The sequence below is a fragment of the Sphaeramia orbicularis genome, chromosome 9, assembly GCF_902148855.1.
Source record: "Sphaeramia orbicularis chromosome 9, fSphaOr1.1, whole genome shotgun sequence".
Lineage (NCBI taxonomy): Eukaryota > Metazoa > Chordata > Actinopteri > Kurtiformes > Apogonidae > Sphaeramia > Sphaeramia orbicularis.
Window position 1 is genome coordinate 30,774,904 of NC_043965.1, and position 14,227 is coordinate 30,789,130.

General features: G+C 40.7%; 1 protein-coding gene across 1 annotated transcript; it reads right to left on the reverse strand.

Annotated features, from left to right (window-relative positions):
* Positions 1–6,503: 6,503 nt before the first annotated feature.
* ido1 (indoleamine 2,3-dioxygenase 1) lies at positions 6,504–9,851 on the reverse strand. Its single transcript, XM_030143876.1, has 10 exons — positions 9,742–9,851; positions 8,852–8,947; positions 8,652–8,771; positions 7,896–8,014; positions 7,776–7,790; positions 7,583–7,682; positions 7,392–7,509; positions 7,269–7,320; positions 7,039–7,187; positions 6,504–6,958 (listed from the first exon to the last, which is right to left on the reverse strand). Exons 1-10 carry the CDS (start codon positions 9,832–9,834, stop codon positions 6,582–6,584), a joined length of 1,239 nt encoding a protein of 412 aa, XP_029999736.1. The 5' UTR covers positions 9,835–9,851; the 3' UTR covers positions 6,504–6,581.
* Positions 9,852–14,227: the final 4,376 nt, after the last annotated feature.

A 14,227-nucleotide genomic window follows, 5' to 3' on the forward strand; every position in this document is an offset into this window, starting at 1 on the left:
TAATCATCAGTATCTGGTTGTCATTTAACAAGTCACAACCTCACCTTGCTGCAAATTTAGACACACGAAGAAAATGACATGTCTAACTAAAATAAAATGAAATAAAATAAAATAAAATAAAATGTAGCTGGGATAGGCTCCAGCAACCCTACAACCCTCTAAAGCAGTTCAGAAGATGAATGAATAAAATAAAATAAAATAAAATAAAAGGAAATAAAACAAAATAAAATAAAATAAAATAAAATAAAATAAAATAAAATAATAAAACATAGCTGGGATAGGCTCCAGCAGCCCCACAACCCTCTAAAGCAGTTCAGAAGATGAATGAATGAATAAAATAAAATAAAATAAAATAAAATAAAATAAAATAATAGATTCTCCCCTCATCAAATGCCCTATCCTCTACATATACAGTATTTACTTGCACTTGCATACATCTGTAGAGGTAATATAAACCATTAAAATACATACTCTATGTAAAGAGTCATGAGATAACTTTTGTTCTGATTTGGCACTGTATAAATATAATTTCATTGATTGATTGATTGATTGATTGATACTCTCCTACTACTGCACATAAATCAAATTACAATTAAATGAAATACATGAATAATTATGGTCAGTAAAATAATCAAAAGCAGCAAAACAAGCCCTGTATCTTGGTGACTAGCACCAAAGACAGAGAAGGCTAAGTAATTCTAAAATCCTAATGTCATCTACAGGAACTTTCCTAAAGGCAAGGATGAATACCACACCAATCTGGTGGTGATCATTGCATTAGCAGAGCTGTTACTCCAGCACTGTAGCTTAAAAAACCTCTGGCCCTCCAGGAAAAAGTCCATCCTTCCTTTCAGTTTTTTTACTCAGACCACTAAACGGAGGAACTAAAGCTTGACTATTTAAGCCTCTCGCCTAAGGAGTTCCTAAAAAAAAAAAAGCTGTAATAATTTTTAAGCATCTGTTTAGGAAAAAAACACATGTACAAATTGTGAATAAATTTCAGACTAAAACATAACTCTGTTCATGAAAAATACTCATCGCAGCTGGTTATTGGAATATAAAGAGCTCAAAAACCAGCTATGTAACTAAAAATGTGTCCAAACATATCAGTAGATGAATTATGAAGATGCATTTGACCCGTGGGTGTGTACACATCGATACCTGATGAAGATAGAAGACTCCAGATGGAAAAAAAAAATGTGGAGTGACGGCCAGAGTCACCTATGGTACATGCAGTCCATTACTCCGAGCTACACCCGTGACACTCCTGCCAAAGACAATCAGTCCCAAGCTACTGCCATCGAAGCTGCTCAATCACAGGGTGAGAAAAGGTCTTGGCTTTGCTTGGCTTGAGGTAAGAGCAGCATCATAAATTCAATTTTGAAATAACAGAATCCAGGATATCCTGTGGTTAACCACGGAGGCACAGATATCCGATTGTCTAACCAAAAGGCGAACCCACGCCTGTAATCCTGTCGGCCCTGATAGATGGAATATGGATGTTTGAGTAGATTTCATGAAAACAAGAGTGACTCCAGATGCCCTTTGCTATGAGGATACTCAGTCATTTAGGTAATTCGTGATGGCTTTTACTTGGTAAATTTGTGCTTAAATTGTGCAGAACGTTCAAAATCACTCCTTAATCACCAGTATTCTATTGCCCATCATGTCTTCTGTATATTAAAAATGACTCGCTATTAGAAAACATGATATGTGTGTCAGAGGTCATGTGCTTTTTCATGTCCAACATTGAAACCAGTCATAAGACGAGTTGAAACTTCGGCGGCTGTTCAGGCCCAGCCCCGACTACAACAATGAAGACATCCTTGGAGATGGCCTGTGTTTACTGCCGGGTTGTCAGGGAGTCCTCCACACTTAGGCAATAAGGAAGGGGATTATTTGCTTTGGCTGTGAAAGAAGGCTCTAATCAGATCATTGTGACATGTGAACACATTGTTTGTCCTCCTCACCACCCAACTCTCTCCATCCCTCCGTAGTTTCTGTTCACCTTTCACCTTTTCCCCTCATGTCTTCCTGTCATGTTTTGCAAACAGTCTTGCAGGTTATGTCTGAGTGAGAGCTGAATTTACTTGCAAACTGCAAACGAAACATAAATCGTGGAAAAAAAACATGCACTTATAATTATTTATTACCAGCACACAGCGGTGGCTGAAGTACACCCACGGTACTGAAGTAGAAATATGGATACTTGTATGAGAAACACTCAACTTCTTTACTTAAGTAAAAGTGAAAGTAACTTTAAACTTTACAAACGGTCTCTGCATTGGCAAATTATACTTCACATTTTAGTGATGTACTGCAAATACTAAGAAGACAAACCAAACCTCAAATTAAAAAAAAAAACAATACCCTGAAAATGATAAAACTAACATGAGCTTTCAAAGTCAGAAACAAACTCTAAACATTATGACGCCTTTCCCTCGTGGTCATCATGGTCTTATTTTCGTGTGGTTACATTCATTGTGCAGCAATAGACACATCAAGGGATTATCTTTTATGCGTCATTGTCCCTTTGATTTGAGTTGAAATTGTTCCTGATTTTGGCAAAGTGGACAAAAATACATCTTTAATACCCCTCCTATGCGTTAAAAGTAAAGTAAAAAAAAAAAAAAGCCTGTTTTGACCTAATAACATTATACATGTATTTATGTTAAAATGTGAAAGATAAAGATAAAGTTAAAGATAAAACTTTAGGACCTTATTGTAGTATTTGTACTTAATTACTTTTCATATAGTATATTTTTCTGCCATCATACTGATTAGAAAAAAAAACGTCCGCACAAACATCCCTCCAGCTCCATGTGTAATTGTTTTCTTCCCTGTCCTTCCACTGATTTGCTCCTCCATTGTCCTCCCTGCTACCCGGCATGTGAAAAGACAGAGGGCAAGATAAAGTAGGTTGTGAGAATAGTCATGTGTAATTGCCACATCGTCTGTCTTATCTGATCTCGCAAGCCTGCTATTGTAATGAAACACCAGTGGAGACAAGCCTTGAAAGGTGAATATTACACAGCATGATGGCACAATCCATCCCTTCATTTCTCTGGGTTTTCCACACACTCATTCAAGGAAGTACTGGGGCATGTGAGGGCTGGATGTGGGCTCGAGGATGGCAAGAGTGCTGAGGTAACCACTCTGATAAGTGATGCATCTCTGCACTGTATTGTGCATTGTGCCTCACAATGACAACCCCTTTGTGAAGACACATTGAATTAAGATGCATCCATGGGTGATTTTTTTTATAAGATTAAAGACTCAGGTTTCAGTCTGTCGATGCTTCAATGTGTGGGAATATTTGCCGTCATATATTTTAGTGAGTGTGGATTTCAGCCGATCTTCAAATGACTATGATTAATGATAAGTGCACTTTTTCATCAGGTAACTTTTCTTTGACAAGGCTAAATAAGTGGTGCATATATTACACAGTGCTGATATTTAAAAGGACAACCATGTGACATCCTCTCTTCTGAGTTCAGATACTGCACTTTAGCGCCCTGCCATGATTTCATGAGGTATTGCAGCATAAATATTTTTTTCAAAATCATTTTTCATCTAAAATCACTGGATGAATGCAATTATACTTTCACTCAAGTACAAAGTCAAGTACAAATATGAGGTACTTGTACTTTACTTGGGTGAAAAAGACTGTACGGTAGTGTAACTGGTGTGTCAGTTAAAACACAGTGACCAAGAGTCATTTAATGTTTATTTGACATTTCAAAGGGGAAGAATGAATGTGGTTTCTGTACAAAAGAAATATTAATTTACATATGAATATCTAAATGTATACATGATAAGTGAAAGTAGTAAGTAATATATGTGATTCTTACACCTAACAGGTTGGAGAGGTCTTACAATGTAATACAACGCAGCACGAAAATGCACAGAATATGTAACAGCATGAGCTTTAACCAAAAAGAGACTAGTCAGCTCTTATGTAGCCCCCTCCCAATACCCCCAAAGATGATGGTGTTTCTATGTTCACTACAGATCCTCTGAACATCCAAATGGGTCCTATGTGATGACAAGCTGAGAAACTGCTTTTTACCCTTTTTATTTGTGGTTCAACAGTTGTTCAATGTTTTAGATCAGTAAATACTTTTGGTTACTGGTGGTTGTTTAGGTCTGTGATGGTTAAAACTCTAAAAAGTGATATTGTCATGAGCTCATAAAAACAAGCCCATTTCCAGGTTTGGGATAATAGTGAATCCAAGAGAGATTTTAAAGCATTTATTTATAGAAGGAGGAGAATTTTCTCAGTCCATGAAGGAACAATTAATGCTTCAGTTCATCACTAGCATTAAAAATCAATGCATGGCTTTTACTGGGCAGGAAGGAGATGAAAACAATGTAATCTGAAAAATAAACACTGACAGAGACATTTCTACTGCAAAATGAGTCCTTTTACTTTTCAAACATTAAGTCATTTTGCTGATAATGATAGTGATTCTTAAAACTGCAGCTGAAATCATGGGGAAAAAGATAGAATTTAATAATGCACTTTTCATTTTGAATCTCTGTTCTCTTGGTCCAGACTAAATATCCATAGATAACCTAATATTCCATGCTGTTACAGAAAAATGAAGCCACTTTTCTAACCTGGGCCAAGACATGGAGTAGAACTGTAGAATCACATCCATGTCGCTCTGATTGAATCTGATCAGTGATTGGTAATAAAAGCTGTCAGTCATGTACCTGTTTGAAAACAGATAAAAATGGGGCGTCACAGGGTGGATTTTCTACAGACAGAATATAGGTGAGGAGTAGATACAGTAGGGGTCCTTGAAAGATCATAAATAACCAACTAGGCATTACAGTTCTGAGGATGTCTGGCCAAGTTGCTGCATAGCAGTAACATCAGCAGATGACATAAACAAATTAAAGGATAAATGCTGCCACATTTTCACATAGGCATTTGTCATTTCTAAAGTGCATTTGAGCTAAAACTCAAAACAACTCCCTCAAAAAGTAAATGGGCTTAATCATGACTTGTCTAATGTCCAAGTATTCTTTACAGATACGTGGGTCTGGAAAAGAAGAGTGATGCTTTTTTTTTTTTTTTTTTGCATTCCAGTTCAGATTAAAGAAGGAATTAGTGGTTGGATTTAATGGAAAGTAACAGAAATGGTTTGAATTATGGTTTGGACTGAATGATGGGTATCACTCATTTCTATTAAGCTGAGGTTTGTTTACAGACACAATAAAGCTGGATGTAAGACAACAGACTGGGGGCTCTCACTCCCACTGCGCCAAAAGGCATCTTTCTGATGCCATAAAATAGTGTAACTTGTTGTTTTATATGAGGTAGCTGACAGACATGATCATTCAAATACAATCAATCAATCAAACTCTATTGGGGCAACACAGTGGTGCAGTGGATAGCACTGTCACTTCACAGCGAGAAGGTCCTGGGTTTGATTCCTTTCTGTGTGGAGTCTGCATGTTCCCCTGTAGTCGTGTGGGTTCTTTCTGGGTACTCTGGCTTCCTCCCACCATCCAAAGACATGCACTTATAGATTAATTGGTTAATCTAAATTGTCCATAGGTTGTTCCTCTCTACATGTGACTGTATATGACTGTGAAGAACTGGCAACTCATCCAGGGTGTACCCCCCCTTCATCCATAGGTAGCTGGGATAGACTCCAGCACCCCTGCAACCCTAGTGGGGATAAAGTGGGTTCAGAAGATGAATTAATGAACCGCACCACATCATAACAGAAGTCTACAAGAATCTAAACTAGACTCTTAGGCTACGTTCAGGCTGCAGGCTCAAATCCAGTGTTTTTGCCCCATATGTGACTTCTATTTGATCTGTTAAATACAGTTTGAACAGCACAAATCTGATTTTTTCAAAGCCGACCCGGGCCACTTTCAAATGTGGTCCTAAATCCAAAACGAATCTGATATTTTGCAATGCGACATTTATGCATTTATCCAACTTTCACATTATTGAAATGGAACAAACGTCACAATTCTGTGTCCCAGGAGGAGGAGCAGCAGCAGGAAAAACATATTTACTTCCATAAACACAGTGCATGCCTGCAAGGTCACATATTAGTCAGGACCTTTTTTGCGCATGTAGGTCACTTCAGGGTCGCATTCAGTTCATACTCAAAACTGATAGAAATCGCATTTAATGTGTAACATGAACCAGCACACAAAAATTTAATTTCACCAAAAACTCTGAATTGTGCAGTAAGACCAGCTGTCTGAATGTAGCTTTAGTAACCCAATTCACAGACACCCAACAGAATCTTCTGGGAGCAAACCCTTGGTGACAGTGGCGGGGAAAAAATTATTTTAACAGGCAGAAACCTCAAACAGACCCCGGCTGTTGGAGGATGGTCGTCTGCCTTCACCAGTTGGGGTTCAAGAGAGAGGGTAAAAGGGGGAGAGAGAGAGAGAGAGAGAGAGAGAGAGAGAGAGAGAGAGAAACCTAGAATTGCTGTTACTAGTATAACTACCAATAACTAATACACCTACCCATAACTGCTAACACCACTACTCCAACCACAAGTATTTGGTTGATTGTGTATTTGATTGTATTTGATGGACTGTTCTTAGCTGGTCTCAGGCAGGAAGGCTTGTTTAGTTTGGTCCCTTACAGTCTTTAGGAAAGTCATGAGGCCAGATCCACCGGTGCCTCTCTCCTCTAGCGCTTTTGGCGCTTGGCTGACCAAGTCCTCATTTGAGTCCTGGCTCTGGTTTCGCAGTTGTCGTGCAAGAGCAGCAGGTACCGTGATGAATCGGCTGACAACATTTAAGTGGTAGCTGCGCAGAGCCACCAGTTTTGTGACGCAGCGCTCAAAGGCCTGGTTGAGGTGCTCACTAGGCTGCTCCTGAACAAAATTCCTCAGTGAAGGCTGCATGGAGATGTCCTGGATCATTTGATTATGAGCAGGGGGCATGTAGTTCCTCATGCGGGTGAGAAAGGCACCTACATAAGTGCAGTATTATCACAGTAAGTTGCCTTTTCTTTACAACACTGTAGTGATCAATCAAATGAAGACATCTTACCACTTTTTCCTTCATGTTTGACTCCCAATAGTTCATCAAAGCAGTGCAGCAGGCTGCTTTCTGCAGCACTTCCTCCTGAATACTCCATGGGCTCTCTTTGGACACCTTCATAAACCAGCCCCTTTGGCATGGAGGGGTTGTCTTTCCATCTGTGTATGTGTACATAAAAACACTTTGCAATAACATGCTGAAAAAAGCTGACTAATTAAAACAGAAATGCTCATATATACCCGGAGAGGTAGATTCTCATGATACCATAGAAGACTGAAGGCTCCACATAAGCTGTAAAAACATTAACGTGTCAAATGTATAAAATTAAAGTATGGATGTTGAGGATATGTTTGAGTGACTACCGTGCATCAGCTTCAGTGCATCAGTCATGTCCTGCAGAGACTTGCTGATGGTGTCCAGGGCTTTGGTCACACCTTCAGTGTCACCACATCTGACACCATTGATCACCGTGGGAATGCTCTGCAACACACATATAATGGTAAAGCCTTTTTTATTTGACAGTGCACACAGATCTTTCAGTAAGTGTTTTCACCTTCAGTGCAGGGACTGCTGCCAGCTCTACCAGCAGAGTGACCATAAAGAAACCCCGTGTGTTGTCCCCACCTGGGAGACTGAACAGCAGCTCCAGGTTCCTGCACCACAGAATTAAAACCATGACCTTTGTGCTGATAGTAGGACAGTAGCTTATTGATGCTTAATCAGAACCAATATAAAAATCTACTCACTCCATGTCAAACGGCCTGATCCAGGAGATAAAAATGAGCATGAGAAAGAAACAGGAGAGAAGTTTAGATTTGTTCAGGACTCTTATGTTGGATGCCACCAAACCACACAGCTGGTCTCACCCTTGTGGATCCCTCTTCTTCCAGTTTGCCAAAACTGCATCTGCATGGACCAAGATCGGGGGAAGTCCTAAGCGCTGAGACACCTCCCAGAAGGGGACAGCCAGATTACGTGGCAGCACCTTGAACCAGGATTAATTGTAAAATCAGTCAGTGGATGTAAATAATTGACACTTCAACATCATCTAGTCCTGTATCTGCTTTTTGTTTGTATTTCTCTTCGTATGAAGACTCGGCAAACACAGGTAAATTCAAAGGTTTTGTCATAGTACAGTGAAAAACTTTGTAAATTGGGCCTGTACAATATAGGGAAAATTGTTCAGTATTTTAATAACAGTAAGAAAAGACTTTGCAGCATACACCAAACTAACAGCAGCTAATTTCAGGTTAGGTGGGCTTTATATGACTGATAAAATGTGTGAAAGCATGGCACATTTATCCAGAGATTATCAAGAGACTGAGCACATACATGACTTTTCTTTGTAACTGTGTTTTTGTATTGTGTTTATAATACATGTTCAGATTACAAAAACCATGAGAATGCCATTCATCCCTTAAATTATTTTAGATTATTTATTTAATTATTTAAGATTATTTTAAATCCATGCAGTTAAATCATATTATTCAGGTTAATCTGAAAAATAGAGTTCTATGTGTATATTATATCCTCTTTCGTGTGTTTTTATTGGAATGGGACCAGGGTCACAGGAAGTAAAGCATCAATATGACAGAAAGAAGGTTAAAAAGTCAGACGGATACTTCTACTGTGTCGTTTTCTCCCTCCTGCCAGACATAGCCCATGGTCATAACACTGAGGGCCAGGTGGGCCAATCGTAACTCTCTGTGTCTCTGGAGAAACTCACTGCTCAGCATCGGCATCTGGACAGGAAGAGTAACAACACTGAACTTTAATAACATACAGAGTCCACTGTCCTTGTGAGTTTATTGTCCTCACCCACCCTGTTAATACAGGAGCGCAACTCGTGAGAGTGCACGAGCTCTGGGACACGAAGGGCGATATCCATCCACGGCTGATAGTAAGGTGGAAGCTCCTCCTGTGAATTATATCAAATGAAACTCAACATGCACAGACATGAAGGAGACAAGCTGTTGTAAAATGTACGCCACAGGAGGGATGTGACCCAGCCTGACTTATCTGTGAAGAAGCCTGCATCTGGAGCCTCCTTTTGTTTATTGTAGAAAAATTAGTTAGTCGTTAATTTATGTTATGGTTTTTGCTATTTTGAAGCCCGTAATTCTTATTTACAGATTGTTGCTTTTTTTGTCCCTCTACCATCTAGACCAGCCATTAAACACTGGAAACTGTGGCAAAATACACTTAATTGTTTAACTCCATCCCTGGTCATCATCCTCAATGGTATGAGACTTTAATCTACATTTCCACAAGCAGAAACAGCTTCATTCAGAAATATAAGACAGCTGACCCTGGATTTTTATACTCTTTACTCTATGTTGTTTCATCTACCGTGACCTCAGGCAGACGTTTAACCAAGAGGAGCATTTGTAAACACACATTGTCAGTAGGAATAAAGTGCAATAGACAAAGTAAACACGACAATACAAAGTTTCAGCCTTTATCAGTCAGTTGCTCTCAATCAATATCAGCAGCTGCTTACCGTTTTAAATGGTTTCTGCATAACCTCAAAACACTCACTCTTTGCTCATTGTAAATAAGTTATTTTTTAACTATATAGGCTTTTATTTTTTTAACATCATACAGGCGATGTGGTTTCATGACAGTCAAACTGTTCATTATGCCTGCCTGTGTGTAGTGTAAACATTAAAAATGGGTCAGCACAGATAAATTGCAGGGTCTTTTTTCACCTACCAAAGGCTGAGGGAGGATGAAGCCAAACTCCTCGGAGACATGGTAAGAGTCCAGACAGAACGGGGCGTTAGAGTCTTTGGTAGCAGCAGCCATAGAGAAAGTAAACCCACAGCAATGATGCTCTGACTGTCCAAAAGGTTTAGCAGATCCTCAAATATACAGACGTGGGAATTCGTGTTAAAGCTACAGTCAGTAGGTATTGCTTACACATTAAACTTCACTACGATTTCACAATTCTAAAAGGAGGCAGGTTTGTCCTTGTACCTTGTACTTTAAATCACTAACTCATTATTTCCTTAAAACGGCAATATATAACAGCACTGCACAAGAGTGAAGTTAATCCACTCGTAGGTTTATTGTTTTAATAAAATTATACTGACATATTAGGAAGTTTTTCATATTTCTCAGTTTCTGTAACAAGATGCAGGTGAAATAAATAGGAAATATAAGCACAGCATTAAAGATAGAAAACAGACTAAAGTGTTTAATACTATTTAGTGTGACCTCCCTTTGTACTTAACATGTTCTGAACTCTTCTGGACAGACAGTACACTGAAAAAAGTAAAACAGGGCTGTTGTTCATTTAATGTATGTTTTCAAATTCCAGTAACTGAAAATGATTAGGTTGATCACGGAATCTAAACTTTGTAGGTTTGAATCTATTATTTTTACATCTGAAGAATTTAAAATTTGCAGCAGGACAGGAAACTGGAATTCTTCATTTGATCAGGGCACTTTTTTTAGATTGAGTGTGGTTTGCGGGTGCAGTACACACATATTTCTAGGTGGCGGTAGTGCGCCAGAATACTGGTTGCACCTACCTTACCTAGAAAAAGACAGAAGAAGGAGGACAAAGACGACAAAGGTCAAACCAACGAAAAAGGTGAACGAAAGGCGGTTAACCGTTAAGTCAGCCCGCAGAACCTCACTGCTTTCTGGGAGCCTGTGGCACTTCAAGCAACTTTACTGGTAAGTATTAAACAGTAGACATTGTATACCGGTGACGGTAACGTGAATTCAAATAAATCTGTAACTGCCTCTGCCATTGTATGAGTGTTTTCGCGCCATAGCATGTTTTAGCTAGCGCTAGTGTTAGCATAAGTTGTTCTAACCTTATCTAGCTAGAACCTGGCTAACGGAACCGATATTCGTTAGTAATTGAGGGTGAGAACTTTCGCAGCTAGAATTCACTGTGGCGGTTTCAGGAGCTCATTATGCCGCCGGACAACGTAATGAGCCACGGTTGACATTGGCCCTGAGTGCCTGCGACTCCCGGGGCTTATTTATCCGGCAGCGAACCGGCGACCGGGCTTCAACCAGGCATCATTTCTCTGCTAGAAATCGCTGCAGCGGCCAAGGCCGGTGTCAGGCGCGGTTCAGGACATTTTCTTTCGGCAGACACCGGCGGCGACCGGGGCTCAACCGGGCATCATTTCTCTGCTAGAAATCGCTGCTGCAAAGGGACAATATTGATATCGCGGCTTTAAAAAAAAACAAACAAAAAAGAAACGGTCCAGTGGTCGTTCGAACATTTCCGTTGCCGGTGTTCCAGTTTAACTGGCAGTCAGGCAGTAGGGACGAGATCTCACTGTGGCCTGTGGCACCGGTGCCTGTGGTTCACCATTTCTGGTGCCAGTGGCTTAATTCCAGTGGCTGTGGTACTGTTACCACTGTTCTATTGGTAAAGAGCAGTTTACAGTGGCTAGCGCATCATACGACTATACGGACGTTCAAGCCAGGCATGAAGTAAATCTGTTTGTTGGTTATGGAATGGGAGTCAGGCTAATAATGCAGACCTAAGTTTGTTCGTGAATATAGACCAGGTTTTGCTGAAATGAGTACTTTTGAGATTGAGTGAAGTGGACATTTTTTCAACTGAAATTTCATTAAATTAAGATTTTTTTGTTTAAGATACGACTTTATTCCCTCAATATTATTACTTTTATTCTCAATATATCACTTTATTCTCGTAAAATTATGACTTTTTGTGTTCAACTTTATTCTCATGAAAATACAGGTTTCATCTTGATATTTTACGACTTTATTCTCGTAGTGACGAGTGTTTTTATTTTCTTATGTGGCCCTAATATGCCGTTGTAGTTAACAGGTTCTTCCAGTGTGGAATATTTAGCTAATTTCTAGTTTTCCAGTGGAGGACGAGTTTATTCTTAGCGACAGTTAGGACTGTGAATAATATTGTTTTAGTCAGTGTAATGGTCTATTAGGGGGTGGAGGATGGGTAAAAAAAAAAGGAGAAAGAATTGTTATTGATACAACGTTGAATGTTCACTGGGCTTAGGATAGCGACCCTGAAATGTGGCTGCCAGCTCGGCCAGACTCTGTTTAAAACGGATGCATATGTCCGAGTTCGAGAATGTGGTGGACAAAGACATGAAATAAACATATCAATTCACAAGAATCCCGTTTAAAGCTTGTTGACATTTCATACAAAGGTTAGCGCCAGCACTGATTAGGGTTTCTACTTTTGTCAGTTGTTGTTCAGTTATCTGTGGATCGTCAACATTCATGCCCCCCCCCCCCCCCCCCCCCGTGCATCTGTGCATCATCAACATTGCAAACAAGGCGCTTCCTTAGCTCACAGTCCAATGTAACTGATAGAAACCCATGGCACCTGGCACCAAGCTGAGTTGTGGTGCCGGGCTGTGGTACTGCAGTGTCATGGCACTGAGCTGTGGCACCATGGTACCACGGCACCTGGCACTGAGCTGTGGCACTGCGGCGCCATGGCACCTGGCATCGACCTGTGGCACCGCGGCGCCACGGCACCTGGCTCCGAGCTGTGGCACCGTGGTGCCACGGTACCTGGCACCGTGCTGTGGTACCTGGCAACAAGCTGTGGTACCGCCGCGGCATGACACCTGGCACTGAGCTGTGGCACTGCGGCACCATGGCACCTGACATCGAGCTGTGGCACCGCAGCGCCACGGCACCTGGCTCCGAGCTGTGGCACCGTGGTGCCACGGTACCTGGCACCGTGCTGTGGTACCTGGCAACAAGCCGTGGTACCGCCGCGGCATGACACCTGGCACCGAGCTGGGACCACAGTGCCACGGCACCTGGCACCGAGCTGTGGCACTGCGGTGCCACGGCACCTGGCACCGAGCTGTGGCACCATGGTGCCACAGCACCTGGTGTGGTACCGGAAGTGAGCCACAGGCGGTGTCAGTGCCTCAGTATGCACCTGCTGTCTCTCCAATCAGGTTAACTGGCGATACTTGGCGTATATTTGCTGCTCCAGATGTTTCATCGCAGATTTGTCACGACTAGACCTGCCTGCCTGTGTGAAGATAAAGATCCTAGATAAAGAAGACCTCGCCAAAAACATAAACATCACTACATAATAAAGTCTGTATCATGACAGACATATGACAACATGACAGACACAGATATTCCTGTTGGACACTAAAGGGATCGTGCTGCACTTTTGCAATAACCATTCCATAAGTGTCTGTCTTGTTCAGATTCTATTGTAGCTCGATACCCAGTAGTCTCTTGTGGTTCGGTGTGTAGCGCGAATATCACACAAATATATATATATATTAGTGGTGGGCAGCGATTAAAATTTTTAATCGCGATTAATTGCATGGCTTTCTGCGATTAATCGCGATTAATCGCATAGTTGTTGGGGGGGGGGGGCACATCAACAGCATGTATTGCCTTTCAATGATATTCCAGACTGGAAGTACCTCGGTGATGAAAATAATTGCACGTCAGTGCTTCCAAACAACTGTGTCCTTCTCAACCCCACCATCTGAAGACATTTAAAATGAAAATGTCCATGTAAAAAACCACTACTTTTACACATGTTTATGTCCCCACCAGTGTATTTACAGTTGTGAGTGATTGGCAGGAGTCTTAAGCCCACTAATCAGTACTAATACTAATAAGCCCATTAATATGTGATGTTCAGTTTTTCAAAGCAAGCAAAAGGGGCCCTGAAGTGGTCAGAATAAGTTGCACTAACGTATGTTTTGTCCTTTCCGTGTTACCGTAGTTACAGGGGTTGGACAAAATAATGGAAACACCTTCACCTGAAGATGATAATGCCCCAATCCATACAGCTAGAATTGTTAAAGAATGGCAAAAGGAACATTCTAATGAAGTTGAGCATCTCGTATGGCCGGCACAGTCCCCAGACCTCAACATTATTGAGCATTTATGGTCAGTTTTAGAGATTCAAGTAAGACGTCGATTTCCACCGCCATCGTCTCTAAAAGAGTTGGAGGGTATTCTAACTGAAGAATGGCTTAAAATTCCTTTGGAAACAATTCACAAGTTGTATGAATCAATACCTTGGAGAATTGAGGCTGTAATTGCCGCAAAAGGCGGACTTACACCATATTAAATTATGTTTTGTTGATTTTTTAAAGATGTTTCCATTATTTTGTCCAACCCCTGTAGTTCGGACATAGAACTAACAGACATGTTTCTTTCACTCTTGTTTGTATGGCCCCAAAAACGTTTG

Coding starts and splice junctions, on each gene's coding strand:
- ido1 (XM_030143876.1), bottom strand. CDS start 9,834: ATGGCTGCTGCTACCAAAGACTCTAACGCCCCGTTCTGTCTGGACTCT. Junction 8,015..8,651: donor GAGAAAACGACACAGTAGAA/GTATCCGTCTGA, acceptor TCCTGGTTCAAG/GTGCTGCCACGTAATCTGGC. Junction 7,510..7,582: donor CAGCAGTCCCTGCACTGAAG/GTGAAAACACTT, acceptor TGTGTGTTGCAG/AGCATTCCCACGGTGATCAA.